The sequence below is a fragment of the Anabrus simplex genome, chromosome 7 (genome assembly GCF_040414725.1).
Source record: "Anabrus simplex isolate iqAnaSimp1 chromosome 7, ASM4041472v1, whole genome shotgun sequence".
Taxonomy (NCBI): domain Eukaryota; kingdom Metazoa; phylum Arthropoda; class Insecta; order Orthoptera; family Tettigoniidae; genus Anabrus; species Anabrus simplex.
Window position 1 is genome coordinate 105,421,104 of NC_090271.1, and position 24,265 is coordinate 105,445,368.

At 39.1% G+C, this 24,265-nt stretch overlaps 1 protein-coding gene across 2 annotated transcripts in view; it reads right to left on the reverse strand.

Moving 5' to 3' along the window:
* The window catches only part of Nup107 (nuclear pore complex protein Nup107), a 262,527-nt gene that overhangs the window by 91,974 nt on the left and 146,288 nt on the right, over positions 1-24,265 (reverse strand). For both annotated transcript variants that reach the window (XM_067151227.2, XM_067151228.2), the window contains exons 10-11: positions 19,762-20,026; positions 2,916-3,112 (exon numbers count right to left, since the gene is read on the reverse strand). In XM_067151227.2, the coding sequence (XP_067007328.1) occupies positions 2,916-3,112; positions 19,762-20,026 (462 nt within the window). The remainder of the gene's footprint in view (positions 1-2,915; positions 3,113-19,761; positions 20,027-24,265) is intronic.

The following is a 24,265-nucleotide window of genomic DNA, read 5'->3' on the forward strand; positions in this document are numbered from 1 at the left end:
TGAATTGTATGATGACAGGAATTTCTCAATACCTCCCTGTGAGGAAAGGCACCCCGTACATGGGCAAGAGTTTCGTGCTCTCGGTGGCAACGCCGACAGAGGGTGTTGTCCTGGGACCTTCCTGGCATGGAGCAAACAGCGCACACATTAGCTGTCATCTTGATGGCCTCTCTCCATTCCGCACAGGATAAGCCTCAGTGATCTCTTATCCATTTGTTCCCTGGTGTGTATTCCTGGAAGAGTCCAACGCCCTTTACTTTGTGCGGCAGCTTCGTCCATGACTGAACTTCTCTGTCTCGTAGTATTTGTTGGACTTTCCTTACATTGGGAAGATGGATGTTTTTGGACATACTTTGATCATTCATTTCTATGCCTAGATCTTGCAAACAAATTGTACGTTCTTGCTCCAAGTTCCCAGTTGCATCAATGTATCCGTTATTTGCAAGCGTTAATTTATTACAGATGTTAATATGCTGTAGTTTGGCTTCCCAAGTGGCGCGAAACAAACCAAGGCCTTTATACTTCCTTTCGATGTACACCATATGATCCGGAACGTCTGTTGGTAGTTGTAATAATTCTTTAGTTCCACTCTTTAATATTTTATCCACATCTGATAGAAAAGTTTGAGGGATCTTGTTTAGGGGAGTAGCTTGGAGTGAGTAAATAAGAGCAGGTGATATTGAACTAATTAAAATTGAAAATGTCTGGTCGGATTGCAACAATGGTAAGCTAACAAGGGTGTCAATCTTGTTTTGCATCTTGTCAAGTATGGCTTGTGGATCCAGTGTAAGTTCATTAATGAAATTCACACCTAAGTAACGAATCGCACTTCCGTTGCACTGTGATTTAATTTCAAAGTTATCATTTATGATGATATTCTCCTCTGTTAGCTGACCTTTCTTGATAGAGAGACAAGCTGATTTTGAAGCGCTGATGTCCAGACCGAGTTCTTTAAATCGTTCTATGGCAATCCTGGCTAGCTCGGCAGCAGATTCGGTGTTTTTCCCAAATATTACCTATCGTCGGCGAAATTATGGTGAGGTTAGGCTGCTCGTTTGCAATCAAGTAACCTTAATTCCCTGCTAAAGAATCTTCAGATAGTTCTTCCACAATATGATTGGTAGTGATGTTAAACAATGTCGGTGACAAAGGGAAGCCTTGAAACACACCGCGATTTTGATGCGTTTTGTTCCCTCCTTTCGGGTCTGTATCTGTGTTACGTTTCTGTCTCAAGTGCAATTAACAGCTTCGTCAGTTTTTCGTACACACTGACCGACTCCAATGTGCTCTGGAGGTGCGCATGTCTGACGTTATCAAAAGCTTTTCGAACGTCCAGAAATTTAATGCATGCATTGTTCTTTTCTTGCCTGGTGTGCTGTAAAACAGCTTCCAAAATTGAGGTGTTTATGTAGGTACCGGGTGTATTGGTTAAATCCCTTTGTCATGAAACACAATGTAGTTCTGAAGCTGTTTATAAAGAACTTTCTCGATGACTCGTCTAATAACTGAGCATACTTCAGGTTGTCCTGGATGTGTATGAACACCCAACATCCCATCTTTTTTTGTTAGGGCCAATGTTGCCTGTGCTCCACATATCCAACTCCTTCCTCGACCCTATAAAAATGTATTTATTTCCTTTGTTTTCACCACTTGAACTAAGAGCTTCTCCAATTTTGTTTTCTAAATCACTGTCAAAGCTGAAATCAATATCAATGTCATTGTCTAGTACAATATATGTTCAACAAAGTCTGCCGTAATTTCCACGCCACTAATACTCGCTAAACATCGCTAATCACTCGACTTGCCTCTGCTTGTTGAAGCATTAGTTACTAGTGATCTGACCTAAATATTCAGTATATTACCAGTGTAATCTAGTGCTATTTATACGACTATACCTTTAATACTAGACAAAGATGTGTCGGACTACAACCATTTGCTTTCATAATTTGTAGGGAGGTGCTAGTCAGCACATCTACTCGAGCAGGAGAAAATGATATTGCCGACAATGAACTCTACATGGGTTTCTTTTATAACACAAGCGGAAATGTCTGACCGTGTAGACTGTAGTCCAAATACAAATTTTTAACTAGTGTTGGCATTTTCTTGCAATTAACTCCAATAAAAGAAAAACTTTGAGATAAAACTTGCCTCAAATATTGACTTCGGTAAGTCTGTAGCTTTGTAAGTATGCAGAGGAAAGATTCACAATCACCGTTGTTTCAGTTTCATAAAAAATATCACAAAAATGACCAAAGATATGAAGTGCTTTCCTATAGAATTCACAAAGTGAAATCGCAAGGCTTATTGGGAACGTATTAGCGCCAGAGGGAGATTTAAAATGTCGACAGTGAATGGGTCAAGCAGGTAGAGGTGGTGGGAATGTTGAAACACTCACCTTTGAGTTTCGACTTGGTCATACACTGCTGTTATTTACTAAGCCCCGGTGGAAAAGGTTTTGTTCTCTTGTGTTTTTCACATCTTTTAACACTCATCTCTAATCTAATGGTAGATATAGCTTTCATTATTATTCTATTATGTGTTCCTATCTTACCATATTTGGCTTGATCAGTATCAAAATTGTATACCTTGTTTGGAGCTGTGGTCTTTCGTAATAAAATATTTCTTGACTTGTTCTTGAATATACATTTACCTAATACAGACTTTGCCAATATGCTTGAGTGGTGAATGTTATAATTTGAAGTTGTTCCAAAAGAACAGAAGTGCACCCTTTTATTAGCAAAAAGTAGATAAACCTCAAGGAATAAACTAGCCTCAAAGTCCCTCAGATAATGTGCTCCTTCCTCTCAGTCACCCTTGTATTGAAGGACTAAGAAATTTTCAGATAATCAGCTGTTTCAGGAAATGTACCTGGTAGAAGGTTAATTATTAATGTACAAATTTAAATTTAATATTACCTGATATTTTCTACAACTGTTTTTGTGATAAAGAAAACATCCAAACCAACATCTTCTGCTATGGAGAGACATAACTGCCGTTCTTTGTTGTCCACTATGTCCTCCAAAAACTGAGCATATAGGAGCACTTGATCTTCCTGAGGTAAAGCAGCCACATAATAAGCTACCAACTGAGGCTCTCGCATTTTCATCAGAACCTTTAGCAGAAATAAAAAATAGTAGAGTTAAAATTTGTCACAAGTCAATAATCAGGAAAGCAATTTAAAGAGAAAATGAACAATATTTCTGAACATGAAAACATACAAGTTAAAACATTAAAACATTTTCTCTAACTCAGTGGTCTTATTCAGAGCAGGAGGTTCAAGGAAAAGAAAGAAAAAAGGTGTGGTTATTAAGAGTACAATTTCTCACAAGATCCTCATCATAGAAATTCACTTGCTGGCGAGTGTAAACAACTTGCTATTCTCGAGTTTTATGTTGTCTCGTGGCTAGCAATGGTCCCTAACCTCTGCTTTCTGACGCTGCATGAACACATATAGGTCTTATGGTGACAATGGGATAGGGCAGGACTACGAAGGAAGCAACCAACCAAGCCCTGAATTAAGGTACAGCCCCAGCATATGACTAGCATGAAAATGAGAAACCACGAAAAACCACCTTCATGGCTGCCGATGGTGAGGTTCGAAACCACCATCTCCCAAATGCACACTCACAGCTATGTGACCCAAACCGCGTAGTCAACTTGCTCGGTTGAACCTCACAGACCCTGTGCATGTCTCCCACATGATTACTAGAAGCATACTAATGATGCGTGCATAGATAAACACTATGCTTAGCTTGAAGAACGAGAACGTTACTGCAGTGTAACTGTACGCTCTTCTCAGTCACCACATACGAACTGGTGACCCACCATTAGAGTAATAGGTTTTTTTTCATGACTGAATATTAAAAAAACACTGGTGGGAAAATTAGGCAAATTTTTATTTTTTAATTTTTCAATACATTTTCATTTCAAAATTAAGGATGGGAAAATAATGCAAGAGGGAAAAATTAACTGGAAAAAAAATGGTACTATGAGTGGAATATACATTCTATGCTCATGTTTTGTAGATCTAGAGAAGACAAATGACTGAGTACCTCAGGAAGAAATGTTAACTGAACTGAGGGATTGAGATCAGGGGTAGGCAATTACAGATAACAAAAGGCATTTATGTTGACAATCGAGAAATGATGGTAGAATAAGTTCTTAGGGGTTAGACAAGGCCATAATAGTCCAAAGTTTATGCGGATTATCTGCTGAAAGGTATAAAATGGCAGGGAAGGATTGCTGCTGTTATTATTATTATACTCGAGTCAAAAACATACAAATTTACAGTTAATGTACAAGTCATTTTGCAGTATACAAAACATAACATGTGAGATCGTATTACACATGCCCAGTATTTTGCAATGTCCAATGCACTTGGAATGGCTCGTAGGAGATCATCCTCTGTCCAGGATGTTGGGCAGAGAGGGCACTGAAGCATGTGGCTTGTGGTTTGTTCTTGTACACATTCACAACTTGTATCACTTGTGCTGAACCCCCATTATCCCTGGATTTTCCCACTCCTGATCGTAGCCTGTTCAGGTACTTCCACACCAGCCAGCTTTCATTGTGTCCAGGTGGTAACTGCTCAGTTACTGGCATCCATCCAAAGAGGTGACAGGTCCTCTTCTTCCACGGCTCTAGCCTTGCCTTCTCTGGTGAGACAGTAAGCACCTTAGATGTCCTCAGAAAGCTGTTCTGGGATCTCAGCCGTTGCTGAGGACTATGTCCATGCAGCAGATGGGCGCTGTTCTGTTCCAGTTTAATAAGTCTCTCCCTGTTGGCAGCTACTTCTCTATATATATATTTCGTATGGAACAAATGACCTACATTATTTAACACAAGTATGTACGTAATAAATTAAAAATGAATATAAAGACCCTTCAGCCAGGAAAGCGCTAGAGTTGATGCTTTCATGAACTCTTCCCAAACACCTGTGAATCTATGCTGTGGACACTCCCGAATGATGCGGTTCATCGTCTGTTCTTGCGCTCTGCAGTCCCAAGCAGGTGAATCTAGCCATCCCCATTTGTGCAGCGTTGCTTTGCACCTACCATGACCAGTTCGTACGCGGTTTAGTTGGAACCACGAGCTACTTCTCTATGTACAGGTAATAGAGTTTATCAGTCGGAGTAGTCATTAAGCAACCTGTAATCAACCTGCAGGTTTCATTGAGGATCATATCTACCTGTCTGGCATGAGATGAACTGTATCAGACCGGAAAAACATATTCAGCAGAAAGAAAAAAAAACACCAACACAGTGCCATCGCTGAACTTCGGAATGTTTGAGGATGAGAGCCCCACTATGACTCTACCAATTTGCAAATGAGATTGTTTCGTGGAGATTTTAATCTTATTACTCTTACAATAGGTTTTGAAGCTCTATCAAGGGTCACATCCAGGAATTATGCAGTGTGACAGTGCTGCAACTGGATACCTGACCATTCTAGACATTACTCGTGATGATCTTCCCTATTCCTTAAATGGAAGGCCCATACTAGTGTCTTAGAAGGATTGGACGTTTCATAATAAAACATCACCTTGGCACTTTTCAGGACCACAGTTAACCATCATTTCAGTGAATACAGAAGGGAGGGGGCTTCGTGGAAACTTAGTAAGCAGCTTGGCCTCTGCCTAAGACCTGTCCTAACAACAGACTGCTTAACCCTCTCATGCCTATAATTAAATGGATGTTCTCATCAGAACTCGCGCTGTGGTGGTGGAGGTGTTGCGGTGGGGAGCAAGACTAGCTCAGTGGCTTAGTCGCTGGCTTCACATCCAGAAAGTCAAGGTTGGGATCCCGGTCAAACCTGGGTTGAGATTTTCATCTGAAAAATCACATGGCATCAGGAAGGGCATCTGGCCTTAAACCCTGGCCAAAACACAAATGAACCTGGGTGGCTCCAGCGACCCCAGAAATAATTGGGATAAGCTGAAGTATCTTACATAATTACTGTGAAAAGGAAACTAGCAGCATTTGTCTGTTTGTTCGCAGACTGTGAGTAAACACAATTTAAAAATTTACTACGCTGAGGTACGCTATGGAAGGGAAGTGCTCAGCTTCCATGTTTTGTTTTATTACACCATGAACCATAAAAGTCAACAATCTAGTATCTTCGAGCTTGAAAAGAAAGGTAGGAAATATTGTATGACAGCATGTTCAAAGACTAAAGTTGGGAAGTTGGGAAGAAACTTAGCAGGATTAAATGTCAGGAAGGAATTACAAAACTCTTCGATGAAATTATCTTTACATCAGTCTTTTCTGAGATCAACTTTGCTGTATAGGAGTGAAAGCTGGAAGAAACAGACATGAAATTCAAGAGAATTAGTGCTAGTGCATACAGGCAGGAACAATGGTAGGAGGATACTCATAATAAGAAGATGAAAGTCAAGTTGAAGGACGCATAAGAACTGACTTTGATGGTGGGGGTCATGTAAAGTAATGGAGGAGCGTAAGTACATAGGAGAATAATGGACTCAGCCATAGAAGGCAAGAGAGGTACAGAATGGCAAAGGCGATTATGGTTACTCTTGGTTTTAAATGATTTAAAGGTAAAAGTTGTGGTACAAAACACAGCCACAGAGACAGATGCAACTAGAGGATTGTGGAGGTGCTTAGTTGACTCACACAGGTTTGCATACTTAATGTCAAAAGGCATAACAGTCTATAATGAAGATGAATGGTATTCGTAATGCAGCCGTTAGGGCACGTGGGGGGGACGGGCATTAAAAAAATTTTCCCGAGATCTTACTAACATATATATCATTGAAAAATCAATGAACAACATGCAATTCAACCAGATGTAACATATTCAAAGACTGGCATATAAAGAGAGTATGATTTTTACCTGAGAAAGTAATAGGTGATCTGCAGTACATATCTGAGTGGAGGTTGAAGGATCATTTCTTTTGTTGAGTACTGTAGTTGCTCCCTTAGTAGCTTGTAGTTCCTGTTTGCTGAACATACGCTGGTGACATGCTTTTTCTTTTGATATCATGTGCATCCTTTGTACTAACAGAGCACGTAACAGTTCGGTGTTCATATTAGCACAGAATTCAGTCTTGTTCTTCCTCATGCGCATCTGAAAAATTTTGGTTACACACACTACAAAACATGTGTGAATGAGATTTTGAGGAACGCAGTAAACAGGGCCATTCTTTCCGGTATTACTCCCTAAATTTTTGATCTATTTTTGGTTTATTACTAGCGTCACTAGTCATGGTAATGTCATCACACGTATTTTCCTGCACAAGAAATCGCTTCATTATTTCAAACCTTTCGCATTTTGTAACACACGATTAGCATATATCCTAGAAGAGCCAAAACAAAGACAAAAGAACTCTCATACTTGCATGGAATTCTGATTATATGACGAACAAAGACAACAACTCCGCAAGATATACCACTTCACAGGTGCTTATTTTTCCGGTACTGGAAGCACACACTGCGTTCTGCGTGTGAAAACTCGAAATATTCTTTAACGAGGGACAGGAATGGGGCATAAATGATTACTAAGAGAATTCAAGGTGTAATGGCATTCCTTGTGTAACCTTTTGAACACTTCATACACCTAGATTTAAAGATCAACAAAAAATCGTAATTTGTGGGGTGCAATTCATAAAGGTGTAATTATGATGGGTAATTCGTATGTAGGGCTGGTTGAAATAACCAATACAACCCGCGGACCAACAGGTAGCCCAATTCCTGGGGGTTTTAAAATACTGGGACACCCTCTCTCCAGGGATCATAAATATGGAGGGCCCTTGCCCTGGGTTAAGGGTGAAGACCTCAACGGCATCTACGGCGGAGAAGATGGACTTCGGTACGGCGGAGATGGCGGAAGAGGCAACCCATCCTTCTGGGGTGTACAGATGGAACCTACTGCCTTGTAGGACGAGGAAGGCATCCTCAAAGGCTAAGGGAGTAAACCCTGAAAGAAAATCCTCTTATGCGTTAGGCCTAGCAAGTCAGCAGGAGAGTATTGAGTATAGTTGCTTTCAATAAGAAAAAGAGCCTCGGAAAGAATATTATAGACCGGACTGACACATCCTCTCAGACAATTGTTAAGTATGATGACCGTAAGGCTGATGATATACAATGTTCTGAAAGGAAACCCCAAATAAAAAAGAGACCCAAATACCGAATTGGAACTATGAACATTCTGATGTGACCGTCAGGCCACAAATGAGTGAACAGGTGTTGGTGCGGCTTGTGTCTGCTTGTCGGCGAGATGGGGTGCGCGCGACCTTGCACAGGGGCGAGAACGAGTTTTTTTTGTGCAGAGAGCGGCCGACTGGCTAACGGGATAAAAATAAAAAAATGAAGGTTGGTGACTGGAAGAAGGAGGCCAGCGCGTGTCACCTATAATTGCGAGGAATGATAGGAATGAAATATTTGTAATATCTTTGGTGGCGACGTGCATAATTACGGAAGGCTCAAGGACTAAAGTAAAATAAACTGGATAAAAGAATAGCACATTTGGAGGATATAAATTAAAAACTGAAATTTTGGAATAATTTGCACGACCTTGTGGCTAAGATGGTGATGAAGTTGTAGATTCGTACAGGAGAAGAATTTAGCCCCTCAATTGACTTTACTTCCGTGTATGTGCACCAGACATGACATTTAAGTCATGTGATACGAATACTCGTTCTCACACACCCTCTGGCGTGTCTTGGACTATCACCTTCAGTCGCTCAGCGTGGAACGTCGCTTCACTCCTGTGCTCTACGCGTCTGAAAATTGGATATAATTTAGAACAGTGCGGTGATCAGACGTCGGATGTGCAGACATTAATCCCTTAAGTACGTGTCATTTTCAAAATACTGTTACGTGTGTGCTTGGAGCCTACTCTAAAACATTTTGTGTAAGTTTCAGCTTTCTTACGAGTGGACGCGGAAGACGTGGACGTGAATAAATTCCAGAAGAGGACGGAATCTCACATCATGGATTATCAGTGCTTCACCATGAGGTTCTAAACCTTTGACCATCGTTGGCGGCGCCGGGATGCAGATTCTTTCTTCCTGGCATGGCTGATTGAGAACCCAGACTTCCAGACATGAAGATTCATCTATAAGTTAAGTCGATTACGTCTCATTTATATCTGTTCTCTTCTTTCTTTTTCTTAGTAAGCTATTTTGACACTCTTTTATGGCAGTTTATTTGCTCGAATACGTCATAAAACTGACACATGCGATTATTTAATGACCATGTGGCCATGAATTTGACAGTGAGGGTTCTGATAGAGTTATCCATGTGTTATCGACACCATCTCTGCTTATTGAGTAAATTTCGTCACGAATATGAATTAGTTTATGTTTGATGGATTTAATGGTAGGATATTTCGTCCGTATTTTCTATATTTTCCTTGTATTTGAACTTCTACTTGTACCTCGTGTCTGAGACAACGTGTCATCGGGATATTGAGTCCGAATTCTATGTGCGAATTTAATGTGAACATGTGCATTGGAAGCATGTGATAATTAATTGGATGTAATTAATCATCGAGACACTTTTAAGCGGATATTATGTATTTGTAGGACGATGGTAGGTCCTGATATTTCACGGCTATATATTTGAGATTAAGACGCGACAAATTAAAGTCGTCATTGTGGTACATTGTACGTATAGAGTATAGGGAATAAGTGGCATGAATCTTCGCGAAACTGAGCTTTTCACATGTTTATGGATTATTCGCGATAAATGCAGTGTAGCCTAATATTAGTGTCTTCAGATGAGGAAAATGAAAGTCCATGTTTATCGATGTACTTTTAATTCGTGGGAATATCCCAAATTTTCTCAAGTAATCCAGTAATTTCAATCTCAAGGTACAGATGAATGTTCGAGAAGGCCTTAGGTCTAAAGAACAAGTCTTCGACGAAATATCTAAATAATGTCTGATTCATGATTATACCAGCTCATTCGTTGATGTAATTTTACTCTCATGTGATAACTCAATATTGTTGTAACTCAATAAATTTGTTAATAGGAGAGTAAAACGGTTGATCGACACTCGTCGACATGTACATAGTGTAGATATTTTCTTCTTAGTACCCACAGTCTTCTTACCAATTTCCGTAGTTAGCTGTAGAAGTAGTGATTTATTAGTATTTAGAGGGTCATTTTTTTTATGTGTTCTATTCTGAAACATGTGACACTGATATTATTGATTGATAGTGGACAGGATCTCCACATGGATGGTATTATCCCCATTTATTTACGTTTGCAAGCCCGAGAGGCGTTTTATTTAGTTTAATCATTGGTCAAATACTTAATGTTCAATATAAATTCTCACGAAAGGAGATGTGAGACGACGTGAACAGGTATATCCGACGTCTCGGATTAACTTAGAGAAAACCAAGGCAAATTCAACTTTTCATTTTATCGTTAAGATAACGATTGTAAATTTTATTATTTTGTCATAAGTGTTAACTTTTTGAATCTTGGTTATTTCTTTATCAAATTCGTTCTTACAATTATTGCATTTTTTCCAGATTATCGATGAAGGCTTGGCCCAGACCTCATTTTTCTGAATGAAAATTTTCAATTCAACTTTAAACAAATTACTTAATAACTTTGAAGACGATAAAAAATTTTTTTACAATGTAAATACTCTGTTAGAATGTCAGGGAAACAACTGCCGTGTACCATCCCATTTGTGTGTGCCTAGGTTTGTTACATCAAGAGCCAGATAAAATTCCTTAACGTAACGATCATAATCATAATCATAGATTTCAGGATGGCCAATACTGCATTTAATTGAATAAAAGTGTCATATTTGTTTTTTACTTGAACGCACTCATTTGATGAACCCTATGATAATCCTGCCACATTCATCTATTTTATAAGCCTACAGCCACCGAACTGAGCACCCCTGGGGTGTCTCGTGTTCGATGACTGACTAGGACGGGCACATCTTAGTGGCTTTTCCCATCCGTGGGGCTCGAGTTGTGGCTTAAAAATGTGGCTTAATCCATCGTGGAACTTGATTAATTGCTTCTCCACGTGGTTTAAATTGACTTGCTCAAATTATTAATTATTCACGGTTCGGCAGGTTCATTTCAGATTTAATGCCATCCCAGTTAGGTAGGATTCTAACAGAGTACGCGGAATTTTCAGAGTATTTTACTTAAGATTATGTGTTTCACATGGAAAAATGAGGGTTAGGAATTTTCTTCGTGAAACTTGAATTTGCCTTATCACAATCAACATGTCTGGGGGGAAAGTTTCTGCATTTCGGCGTTTGCTGACACAGGTCACTTTATGAATAATAGAATGGATCTCGAGGAGATTAGGAGGTTATTAGAGACTCTAACAGTAGAGAGTAGGGGAGCACAGGAAGAGAATAGGAGAGCACAGGAAGAGAGTAGGAGAGCACAGGAGGAGAATAAAGAGGAATTCAGAAAAATACAGGAAGAGAGTAGGAGAGTACAAGACGAGAATAAAGAGGAATTTAGAAAAATACAGGGAATACAGGAAGATAGTAATGAACGATTGAGTCAGAAAATGAACATTATGGGTGCTGCAATACAGGAAGAGGCAAAAAAAGGTCGTGACGAACTATATGCAAAACTGGAGGAAACTAGTTGTCGGATTGACAATATCGTGTTAGAGTGCAGGGAAAATCAGAAAAAAACCCTGGAACAAGTTGTTACTTTGACGAGCCAGATTAAAGAGGATAATAAGGTTATCACCGGGAAGGTCACCGCTCTTCAGAGTGACGTAGTCCTAGTCAGAAATAACATTGAATCAGTGAGGAAGGAGATAGATGTTATAAAGGTAGAGATTTCTACGGCACAAGAAGAGATGTCAGAACAAGTGAAAAATCTTAGAGGAGAGGTCGCAGAAGACTTGAAGAAAATAAAAGAGAAGGTCGACGATGATCTCCGTTCCGTAAAGGACAGTATCTCAGTCAACCAAATGGAGATACAAGATATTTCACTCCAGTTCGATGATATCAAGAGCATGATTGATAAAGACAAGTCGGAAATACTCGAGCAAATTATTAATCTTGCCGGAGATGTCAAGTCCGGGAAACAGAAGATGGAGGAAAATATGGACGCCCTCCAAAAATTAGAAAAAGAAGTAGGATTCTTGAAGTTGCAGGATAGGAGCACTAGGGTCTTAGTGACATCATTAATGGACCGACAGAGTAATGTCGAAGAGGTCGTACAGGCTAAATCCACTGTAACAGAAGGAATATCGCCCATAGCTGAATCGTCTCAGAATACTACCCACATTGAACAACCCACAGTAAATCTCAGTACTACACCGGCACAAAGCGTACCTCAAATCATTAATTTTATCCGAATGAGCGAGGACAGGCCTAGAAAATTCAACAACTTAAACGGGGTCACGCCTAAAAATTTCATTAGGGACCTTGATGAATATATTCGTGAACAGAAGATCCCTACTGAAAAACATCTGCGAACAGCGGAGAAATTTTTAGAGGGAGACGTGCTCAACTGGTACCATGCTTTCCGTTATACGTTTGAAGACTATGAAGGTTTCAAGCGCTTATTCCTACAGAGATACTGGGGAGCGGATCTGCAACAAGCACTACGGTTGGATTTGTATTCACGAAAATATTCCACAGATGGGCAGACGCAGTACGCTAATTACTTCTGTAATCAAGTACGACGAATGAAAGACCTCGACACTCCACCATCTGAAAATGAGTTGGTCCAGGCGATAACAAAGCAGTTTCCTGTGGAAGTACAGCGCTTACTCATTGCTGCCAATGTTCAGACCGCCGTGCAGGCTGAGACTATTCTCAGACAGCTCGACCACACCATGAATGTCTCAACAGTACCGAAAACTCAAAGGAGCAATACTTATCAGGTCAACGTAATAGACATTCCGAAAAACCGGAATTCGCCTCCAACGCCTGAAAACGGAAATCAGAGTGGACCTAAAGAGTATAACAACTATCCCAGAGCGTACGATCGTCGATGGGAAGAGAGAAGAATGAGACCCAGAGAGGACAGGATGGAAGATCCGAAGAACGTCCGAAGAAGGGGAAATTACAGGACACGGGACCGACCACAGGACTATAGACGGAATAGGCCTTATGATAGACCTAGATATTATTCAGATCGTAACTACCGGAATTTCAGAGATGAAATGGAGAACCGTCATCGAGAAAGCATGAAGTACATTGAAGAATTACGGAAGGAAACTGAAAAAGGCTCAAAATGGAAGGACGCCATTCATAATCAAGACACCGATCCAGATGTGATGGGAGCCGAGAGCCCACAGTTCCAGCGACACCGGAATTCACCTCATGACGATAGATTAAATCCTTCGGCACCACAATATCAACCTGAAAATCAGGGCGCCAGAAGAAAGACTCCAATGTGAAGATATCAAACCATTACTCTCCTATGAACAGTTATATTCAATGCCTCGAACCTAAGACTCTACCGTAAAGCGGAAGAGTGAAGAAAGAAAAAAAAGAAAAGACCCAGGTCGGCTATCGAAGAAATACCAGTTTATGCCGTGCAGAATGATTACCATTCAAACAACTGACAGATGCCTGAAATTATAAATACCATGGAAAATTAAACAGTGAAGTAGACAGCATACGGACCACATTTTAAGGAATGAACACGATTTTAAAAATTTTTAACCTTGCTTAAAAATTTTTGTCCCAGTAAGAGGTGGATGTGACCGTCAGGCCACAAATGAGTGAACAGGTGTTGGTGCGGCTTGTGTCTGCTTGTCGGCGAGATGGGGTGCGCGCGACCTTGCACAGGGGCGAGAACGAGTTTTTTTTGTGCAGAGAGCGGCCGACTGGCTAACGGGATAAAAATAAAAAAATGAAGGTTGGTGACTGGAAGAAGGAGGCCAGCGCGTGTCACCTATAATTGCGAGGAATGATAGGAATGAAATATTTGTAATATCTTTGGTGGCGACGTGCATAATTACGGAAGGCTCAAGGACTAAAGTAAAATAAACTGGATAAAAGAATAGCACATTTGGAGGATATAAATTAAAAACTGAAATTTTGGAATAATTTGCACGACCTTGTGGCTAAGATGGTGATGAAGTTGTAGATTCGTACAGGAGAAGAATTTAGCCCCTCAATTGACTTTACTTCCGTGTATGTGCACCAGACATGACATTTAAGTCATGTGATACGAATACTCGTTCTCACACACCCTCTGGCGTGTCTTGGACTATCACCTTCAGTCGCTCAGCGTGGAACGTCGCTTCACTCCTGTGCTCTACGCGTCTGAAAATTGGATATAATTTAGAACAGTGCGGTGATCAGACGTCGGATGTGCAGACATTAATCCCTTAAGTACGTGTCATTTTCAAAATACTGTTACGTGTGTGCTTGGAGCCTACTCTAAAACATTTTGTGTAAGTTTCAGCTTTCTTACGAGTGGACGCGGAAGACGTGGACGTGAATAAATTCCAGAAGAGGACGGAATCTCACATCATGGATTATCAGTGCTTCACCATGAGGTTCTAAACCTTTGACCATCGTTGGCGGCGCCGGGATGCAGATTCTTTCTTCCTGGCATGGCTGATTGAGAACCCAGACTTCCAGACATGAAGATTCATCTATAAGTTAAGTCGATTACGTCTCATTTATATCTGTTCTCTTCTTTCTTTTTCTTAGTAAGCTATTTTGACACTCTTTTATGGCAGTTTATTTGCTCGAATACGTCATAAAACTGACACATGCGATTATTTAATGACCATGTGGCCATGAATTTGACAGTGAGGGTTCTGATAGAGTTATCCATGTGTTATCGACACCATCTCTGCTTATTGAGTAAATTTCGTCACGAATATGAATTAGTTTATGTTTGATGGATTTAATGGTAGGATATTTCGTCCGTATTTTCTATATTTTCCTTGTATTTGAACTTCTACTTGTACCTCGTGTCTGAGACAACGTGTCATCGGGATATTGAGTCCGAATTCTATGTGCGAATTTAATGTGAACATGTGCATTGGAAGCATGTGATAATTAATTGGATGTAATTAATCATCGAGACACTTTTAAGCGGATATTATGTATTTGTAGGACGATGGTAGGTCCTGATATTTCACGGCTATATATTTGAGATTAAGACGCGACAAATTAAAGTCGTCATTGTGGTACATTGTACGTATAGAGTATAGGGAATAAGTGGCATGAATCTTCGCGAAACTGAGCTTTTCACATGTTTATGGATTATTCGCGATAAATGCAGTGTAGCCTAATATTAGTGTCTTCAGATGAGGAAAATGAAAGTCCATGTTTATCGATGTACTTTTAATTCGTGGGAATATCCCAAATTTTCTCAAGTAATCCAGTAATTTCAATCTCAAGGTACAGATGAATGTTCGAGAAGGCCTTAGGTCTAAAGAACAAGTCTTCGACGAAATATCTAAATAATGTCTGATTCATGATTATACCAGCTCATTCGTTGATGTAATTTTACTCTCATGTGATAACTCAATATTGTTGTAACTCAATAAATTTGTTAATAGGAGAGTAAAACGGTTGATCGACACTCGTCGACATGTACATAGTGTAGATATTTTCTTCTTAGTACCCACAGTCTTCTTACCAATTTCCGTAGTTAGCTGTAGAAGTAGTGATTTATTAGTATTTAGAGGGTCATTTTTTTTATGTGTTCTATTCTGAAACATGTGACACTGATATTATTGATTGATAGTGGACAGGATCTCCACATGGATGGTATTATCCCCATTTATTTACGTTTGCAAGCCCGAGAGGCGTTTTATTTAGTTTAATCATTGGTCAAATACTTAATGTTCAATATAAATTCTCACGAAAGGAGATGTGAGACGACGTGAACAGGTATATCCGACGTCTCGGATTAACTTAGAGAAAACCAAGGCAAATTCAACTTTTCATTTTATCGTTAAGATAACGATTGTAAATTTTATTATTTTGTCATAAGTGTTAACTTTTTGAATCTTGGTTATTTCTTTATCAAATTCGTTCTTACAATTATTGCATTTTTTCCAGATTATCGATGAAGGCTTGGCCCAGACCTCATTTTTCTGAATGAAAATTTTCAATTCAACTTTAAACAAATTACTTAATAACTTTGAAGACGATAAAAAATTTTTTTACAATGTAAATACTCTGTTAGAATGTCAGGGAAACAACTGCCGTGTACCATCCCATTTGTGTGTGCCTAGGTTTGTTACATCAAGAGCCAGATAAAATTCCTTAACGTAACGATCATAATCATAATCATAGATTTCAGGATGGCCAATACTGCATTTAATTGAATAAAAGTGTCATATTTGTTTTTTACTTGAACGCACTCATTTGATGAACCCTATGATAATCCTGCCACATTCATCTATTTTATAAGCCTACAGCCACCGAACTGAGCACCCCTGGGGTGTCTCGTGTTCGATGACTGACTAGGACGGGCACACTATCATTAACTGGAAAGTTAGAAGAACTCCTAGACATGATGGATAGAAGAAAAATATCAATATTGGGATTAAGTGAGACCAAATGGAAAGGGATTGGAAGTAAGACACTTCATGGAGGTTATAAATTATACTGGAGTGGACAGGAGAAGGTAGCGAAAAATGGTGTTGGATTCTTAATTAATGAAAGGACTGATGCTACAGCTGAAGTTATCTGCAAAAGTGATAGAATCATTAAAATGTCCATGAAACTGGGGAACACTAAGTACACCATCATACAAGTGTATGCCCCACAGACAGGCTGCAGTGAGGAAGACAAAGAGAAATTTCGGCAAGACCAGGAAGATACAGTTAATGAGGAAAATGTTATTATTATTGGAGATCTAAATGCGCAAGTTGGGGTAGACAGACTTGGGTACGAGAACATCATTGGTCCACATGGATTTGGACAAACGAACCCAGAAGGAGAACAACTATTAGATCTGTGCAGAAGAAATGATCTTATAATCAAAAATACATTCTTCAAAAAAAGAGACAGTCACAGAATAACAAGGTACAGTTGGGATGGCCAGTATAGAACATTGATTGACTACGTAATCACAAATTAAGATGGTGGCAGGTACATCACAGATGTAAAGGTCATCCCTAGTGAAAGCATGGACAGTGACCACAGATTGTTGGTAGTAGACTTCAAACATAAGACAAATGAAACTCAGAAACTTATTACGAAAAAACCAAGGATTAAAACTTGGAAGTTGCAAGAAGTCCAAATAAAGGAAGAATACAAACTAAGGATTCAACAGAGTTTGCCGAAGTGTGAAGTAACCAGCGTTAATGAAGAATGGAAGACCTTCAAAGACACCTTTGGGGGAGAAGCCAAAAACCTATGTGGAGTTACAAGTTCTATCAAAAGAAAAAAGGAGACACCATGGTGGAATGATAGAGTGAAAACAGCGGTGAAAGAAAGAAACCAAATAAAGAAGGCACTGGACAAGGAGAAACAAAAACAGGGACAAGAACGAAATGAACAAGAAATACAAAGACTTCAAGGAGTATACAGGAACAAGAAACTTGCTGTAAAGAACATTGTAAGGGAAGAAAAAGAGAAGAAATGGAATGAGTTTGCAGACAAACTGGAAGAGGACAGTAGAGGAAATATGAAATTGCTATACAGAGTTGTGAAAAACAAGCGAAGGGATCAAGAGACCATAAAAGCAATAGAACGTGATGATGGAACTCTGGCACAAGAAGAGGGAGAAATTAAACAAGAACTCAAGATCTATTTCGAAAAACTGCTGAATGGAGATACAGAAAACATAACAACGGATAGAGGAGAGCCAAGTCGAGGAACCACAACTGAACCACCAATTACATGGCTTGAGGTTGAAAATGCGCTCAAGAGCATGAAGAAAGGAAAGGCAGTGGGCGTAGATGAACTAAGTGCAGATATGCTGAAAGCAGCGGGAGTTCCAGGAATCCAATGGCTCTATAGACTGCTCAACAAGATATGAGAGGAAAATACTATTCCTGAGGACTGGAAGATGGGCATCATTGTACTTCTGTTCAAGAAAGGAAGCCGACGAAAATGTACTAATTACCGTGGTATCACACTACTGTCTCATGTCCTGAAAATATTGGAAAAAATAATAGAGACCAGAATCAGAGATATTGTTGAACCAATTTTGGAAGAAGAGCAGTATGGTTTCAGACCAGGAAGGTCAACTACAGACCTTATATTTGCAATTAGGATGCTAATGGAAAAATACTGGGAGAAGAACAAGCCTTTATTCCTAATATTTTTGGACATTGAGAAAGCATACGATAGTGTACCAAGGGAAAGAATTTGGCAATGCATGAAAGAACTTCAAGTGCGAGATAGCCTCATAGACAAAGTGAAAATGTTGTATAGTGGGAACAGAAGCTGTATTCAAGTAGGATGTGGTTTGTCGGACTGGTTTGAAACAAAGAGAGGAGTGCAGCAGGGCAGCTCATTGTCACCACTTCTATTTATTGTAATGGATGTAGTAATGAAATCTATTAAAAGGAAAGAACATGGAGATATCAAAGCCTTCACATTTGCAGATGATGTTGCGATCTGGAGTGACTCAGAAGATGAATTGGGAGAGAGAATACAAAGCTGGAATGAGGAGTTTAAGAAATATGGTTTAAACATCAGCAAGACCAAGACGGTGGTGATGAAAGTGTATGGGGAAGGAGCAGAACCAATAGTCATGTTAAATGAAGCTCAACTGGACAGCGTTCAGGTTTTCAAATACTTGGGTAGCGTTATATCAAATGACAACCTAGCAAAACATGAGGTGAACAATCGAATCAATAAGGCAACACAATTCTACCACCAGGTAAGACACCTGCTGTGGGATGAGCAAATACCCATGAAAACAAAAATGATATTGTACAAGTCCTATTATACACCAATTCTTACATACAGTCTCGAAACCACAACACTGACCAATAGAGATAATTCCAAACTTCAGGCAGCTGAAATGAAATTCCTACGCACTATGATCCAGAAAATCAGGAAAGCCAAGATTAGGAATGAGAAAATTAGAGAAGAAGTAGGAATAGACAATTCTCTCCTAAATAAGATTCAGATATCAAGACTGAAGTGGTTTGGTCACATGAAGAGGATGCCAGTAAACAGAACTGCAAGGAAGGAATTTGACAGAAAGGTAGAAGGAAGACGACCCGTGGGAAGGCCATTAAGGAAATGGATAGATTTAGTTAAGAGCGATGTAATGCTGAGAGGTCATGATTGGGACAAGTTGGTGGAGGAAGAATGGTACAAGGACAGGATGAGATGGAGGAGGCTCATATACCACACCCAGGAAACTGGAGATGGTTTAGGATGATGACGATGATGATGATGATGAATTCGTAATTATTACGACTGAATCGTAATAGTTGGCATCTCTGGGTATGCAGTTGGTATACTGTACTGAATATTATGATTATGGACTGATTTAGTGGATGTACATATTAGCTGGAGTGGGACATTGATAATGATGATGATGACCTATTTGCTAAGTTGTATTAATAAAATGGATGTTTGTTATTTACTATATCTGCTGGCTGTTAGTAAATATTTAACATAGTTTAATTTACAATATCACTATCATTTTGTTCAAACTCAACAGCATTATACGTTTTCCTCCTCACAATACGTATCTTTGGGAAAAACTTTGATGAAATGCCAGGAAATTATTTGATTAAATATGGCATCAACATTTTTTAAATATACTGTTGAATAAAGTAAATTTACACAGGTACAAAATTATGCTTCTTTTTTTTTTTTAACAGATGTACAAATAATTTAAACACAATAACTAACCTTTACATACGCTTCCAGAACAGTATCTCCAATTTCATCAGAAACACCACGCCCAATTAGTCGAAAAAAGAGAACGAGGTGAGCAAGGAAGCGTAAAAACTGGGCATCACATGACTTGATCCATTCGATCATGGATTCCATTAATGGAGAGATCTGGTCTAAGATAAGATACTTTTGTACTAAGTGTTCAGGATTAGCTGCATCTGCACTGATGCTAGGATCATCACTGGCACTTAACTTTGTAAACACTTCCTCAACAGATAACCTGAAAAAGAATTACAGTATTTAAATCAAAATATTAACATTAGACTAGTTGCAGTGTCCAGATAATGCCATCAAAACATTGAATAATTTCCCTAAGAAGCCTTAATAAACATATAACAGAATTTTTAACATTCTCTACTGCATTTGGTTAAACAAGTAGGCCGGTCTAAAATCACTTGCCAATACGACTGCCTAAAAAAATGGTAGAAAAAATTACAAGAATACCAGTTTCTGTCTGAACTCAATGTGGTTACGAGAATGCAAAAATACAAACCATGATAAATATACATAACGTTACTTACTGCATCCGTAATACAGGCATTTAATTGTGCATTGAAGTGTTAAAACATACCAGTAAAACACACCTGGTTAATGAAATTCTGCTAATAAATGCATAATAGGTTGACTATTTACTCATTTTTCTAAAAGAACAGCACCTTAAGTTGATAGAATATCCTGCGCAGCACAAAATCCTTGATAAATTCCATCAGATTCAGGGAACTTGTTTCTTGTCTGATTAACTAAAAATGACGGTAAGACGATATGATTTTTACGACCAATTGCAGTCCAACTTACAAACTGTTTATATTGATGTATCCACAAAGACGCACAAAAAATGCTGTCACTTGCATACACGGATTTTATTTACAATTATTTACGAGTTAAACACACATAAACTAATCAACTGCCGTCACAAACAAAACACTACTATGGAAACAACAGAAGACTACTGACTGCCATCTTGAAACAGTAGACTGCTGACTGCTACTAGCATGTCGGCATAAACACAACACGAGTTCACAAGAACAACTCCTGTTAAACAATCACTCAACTACATCATCAAGACTGTCTCTTTATATAGGTAGCCTGGACAGGCTTCTAGAAGGATATGTCACAATATACCTTCTCATAAATTCTAGAGTGCCTAAAGCCTAATTATAATGTAAAAGAATATTCTAAAACCATCTAGTGTCAAAAATACGTTATTCCAATAGGGAACCTGAATGGGAATTACATCTATATCATCTGATGGCCAGGCAGGCATCAATTTTTGGTAATGAGACAAAGTCTCTCATAGTGCATTGGCACTGCCGGTGGCTCCAAGTAGCCTACGCAGTGACCTCCACAGTATGCACTAGGCATGTATCTTGGTGGGTATGCTATTTACCAACTGATGAGCCCAACTTAGCACACTGGGGCAAAATCCTAGCAACCAGGAATGAATTAGCTGGAAAATTTATAATGTCCAATAACGGACCATTTATATTGGTATTATATTGGCGATGTTGGAGTCGATTAGTAGTACACGTCGACTACTGTTACGTAATGCAAAATCCAAATGAAAGAGAACATGTATTCGTAATAAATGCGTAAATGACGTGGTCGATAGCAGTTATAAATCATTAGAAATAAAGGCTAAAGCAAACTCGCGTAATTTTAATACTGAAATTAAGTAAGAATGCGATATACCTCATGATACCGCAGAGCGCATCACTGATTTCAGAGGTTCTGTTGTATTTTCTCGCGTCTGATTAAATTTCGGTGAGGCTACTCCCATCAATGCCTCCATGGCACAGGCGGCAGCACGTCGGCCTCTCACTGCTGGGTTCCATGGTTCAAATTCCGGTCACTCCATGCGAGATTTGCGCTGGACAAAGCAGAGGCAGGACAGGTTTTTCTCCGGGTACTCCGATTTTCCCTGTCATCTTTCATTCCAGCAACACTCTCCAATATCATTTATCATTTCATCTGTCAGTCATTAATCATTGCCCCAGGCGAATGCAACAAGCTTCGGCAGCCGGCACAATTCCTATCCTCGCCGCAAGATGGGGCTTCATTCATTCCATCCTTGACCCAGTCACTGACTGGAAAACAGGTTGTAGGTTTTCATTTCAAGGCTATTCCCATATAAATTTAGAGCGAGAAGGTTATCACTTTTCTATTGGCGCTTGATATAACTTTCCATGGTACATATACAGTTAAGTTCGGTGACGCTGTTTGAATATAAAAAACTGAAGCGTTTGCCACAAAATGCGACCTTCGGTACAGGTTTCTCGTTATATGCACTTGCAAGCTCTCTCGTCAACATTCGAAGGTGATATAGGAGACTATTAGTAATACCCGTGAACAGCTGTTGCGTGAAGAAAATTAGAAATGAAAGAATGTTTTCGATCGCCTAATTTTAACGTTATATATTTTACTGAAATTAAATAAGAATGTGATACACCTCAAGATATGGCAGAGTACATCACTGATTTCAGAAGATAGTTTATTATTTTCTCGTGTCTAGTTAAATTTTAGAAAGGCTATTCCCTCGTAGTAAATGCGCTTGATATATGTTTTCATGATGTATGCACAGTTAGTTTAGGTGACACCATTTGAAGAAGAAAAACTTTGCGACAGAAGCTTATTATTTTCAGAATTAAATACACTTTCACGTAGTAGTGGATTTCAAAAAACAACAAACAAATAAGCCGTAGCGTGACATCATCTGCGAAGACGCAAGTTTTGAACAAACTGATTGCCATTTCATACAGATTTTGTGTATGAGGTTTTTCCGACTTTTACGACAAATGGGATTTAACAACAATCCGCTATAGCGAGCAAATATTTTGCCGTTATGAATTCTCGCTATAACTGACTTCTACTGTATAAACCTGTCTTCAGGATCGTACACCTGGATCAGATTATTTACTTCAGCCCATTCTCATCATTCTGACGGTAGCCCCAAGATGCATGATGGCTGATGAAATCCCTTATTAAATTATTTTCATTACAAGGGACTATCGCTATAGGGTCAGACCAGGATGGGGGGAGGGGTTTGTAAACATCTGTAATCACAGTATTCTCTGTTTGTACAAACGTGGAGAAAAAAGTATTTCGTTCAGTGGTTGGGATTACACTGTAGTGGCTTATATCGTTCTTATAATTAATATATGTGGCAATGTCATACTGAGCATGGTGGGGTGTTGCCAACATTTTATATCCAGGTATTCTACCTCAAGCTAAGATCTGTTCGTCACTTTCTGTGTGTGTTTCTTGCAGTACTAGAACATCAACTTCACATCCCACTATGATTTAAGCAAGGATATCACTCTTGGCTCTACTTGTTCCTTCAATGTTTAATTGGCAGATTATTTGTGGGCTTATTGTCCGTGTTTGGAACTGTATGTCCTTAAAAGGACTATTACGTGTGTTCGATTTGTTGTTGCCGTGAGACCCTGAAGTACAGTACGGTGGCATCTGAATCACTATTGCTTACATAGTAGCACTCAGGGGACCCGTGTAGGGTAGTTTTAAGGTTAAACCTACGGACGTGTACTTACTTTGCATCATGCACAGATTTCTCCTTGGCTTTGAATCATGTGGCGTATTTCCTCATGCGAGGTAATGTTTGCCAGTGTATGGTGTTGTCTTAAGAATATATTGAAAAAACAAAAAAACTTTTTCACAGACAGCTCATTTTCCATAATCAAAAAAGACCCCACCCAAAAAATTCAAAAACTACTTAAACAAACTCTTAAAAACACTTCATTTTTATTTACCGAACAGGAAAAATCCAAACTCATACATATGAACCCAGGACTCCCCACTGCTAAAGCTCTTCCCAAAATTCACAAAACCGGAATTCCCATCCGGCCAATTATCAACTATAGACCGAGCCCCTCATACAGAATATCACAATTCATCCAATGTTTCTTAAGAAAAAATTATCAATTCTTATCCAAAAAGTCTATTAAAAACACATCTGAGCTAGTAGAAAAACTAAACAAGTTCAATTTGCAACCGGATCACTCCATCCACTCTTTCGATATTGTAAACATGTACCCAAGCATACAAGTATCAAAATTAATTCCGATAATTATAAACAATTTAAACAAAAACAGCCACTTAAGCAAACTAGAGATACAAGACTTTATCACAATATTAAAACTTATCATCGACAATAACTTCTTCACTTTTGACAATGTCATATATCAACAAAATGGTTTGGCAATGGGGTCACCGGCCTCAGGTATCTTAGCAGAAATACACCTGGACTTCCTCGAATACACCAAAATTGACAACGAATTCGAAAACATTCTCTTTTGGGCCAGATATGTTGACGATGTCTTTGTAATCATGAATGAGAAATCAATTAACGCACCCACCACCCTCTTAAGACTCAACAATATTGATCCTCATATCAAATTCACACTAGAATCCGAATCAAATCAAAAAATCAACTTTCTAGATTTAA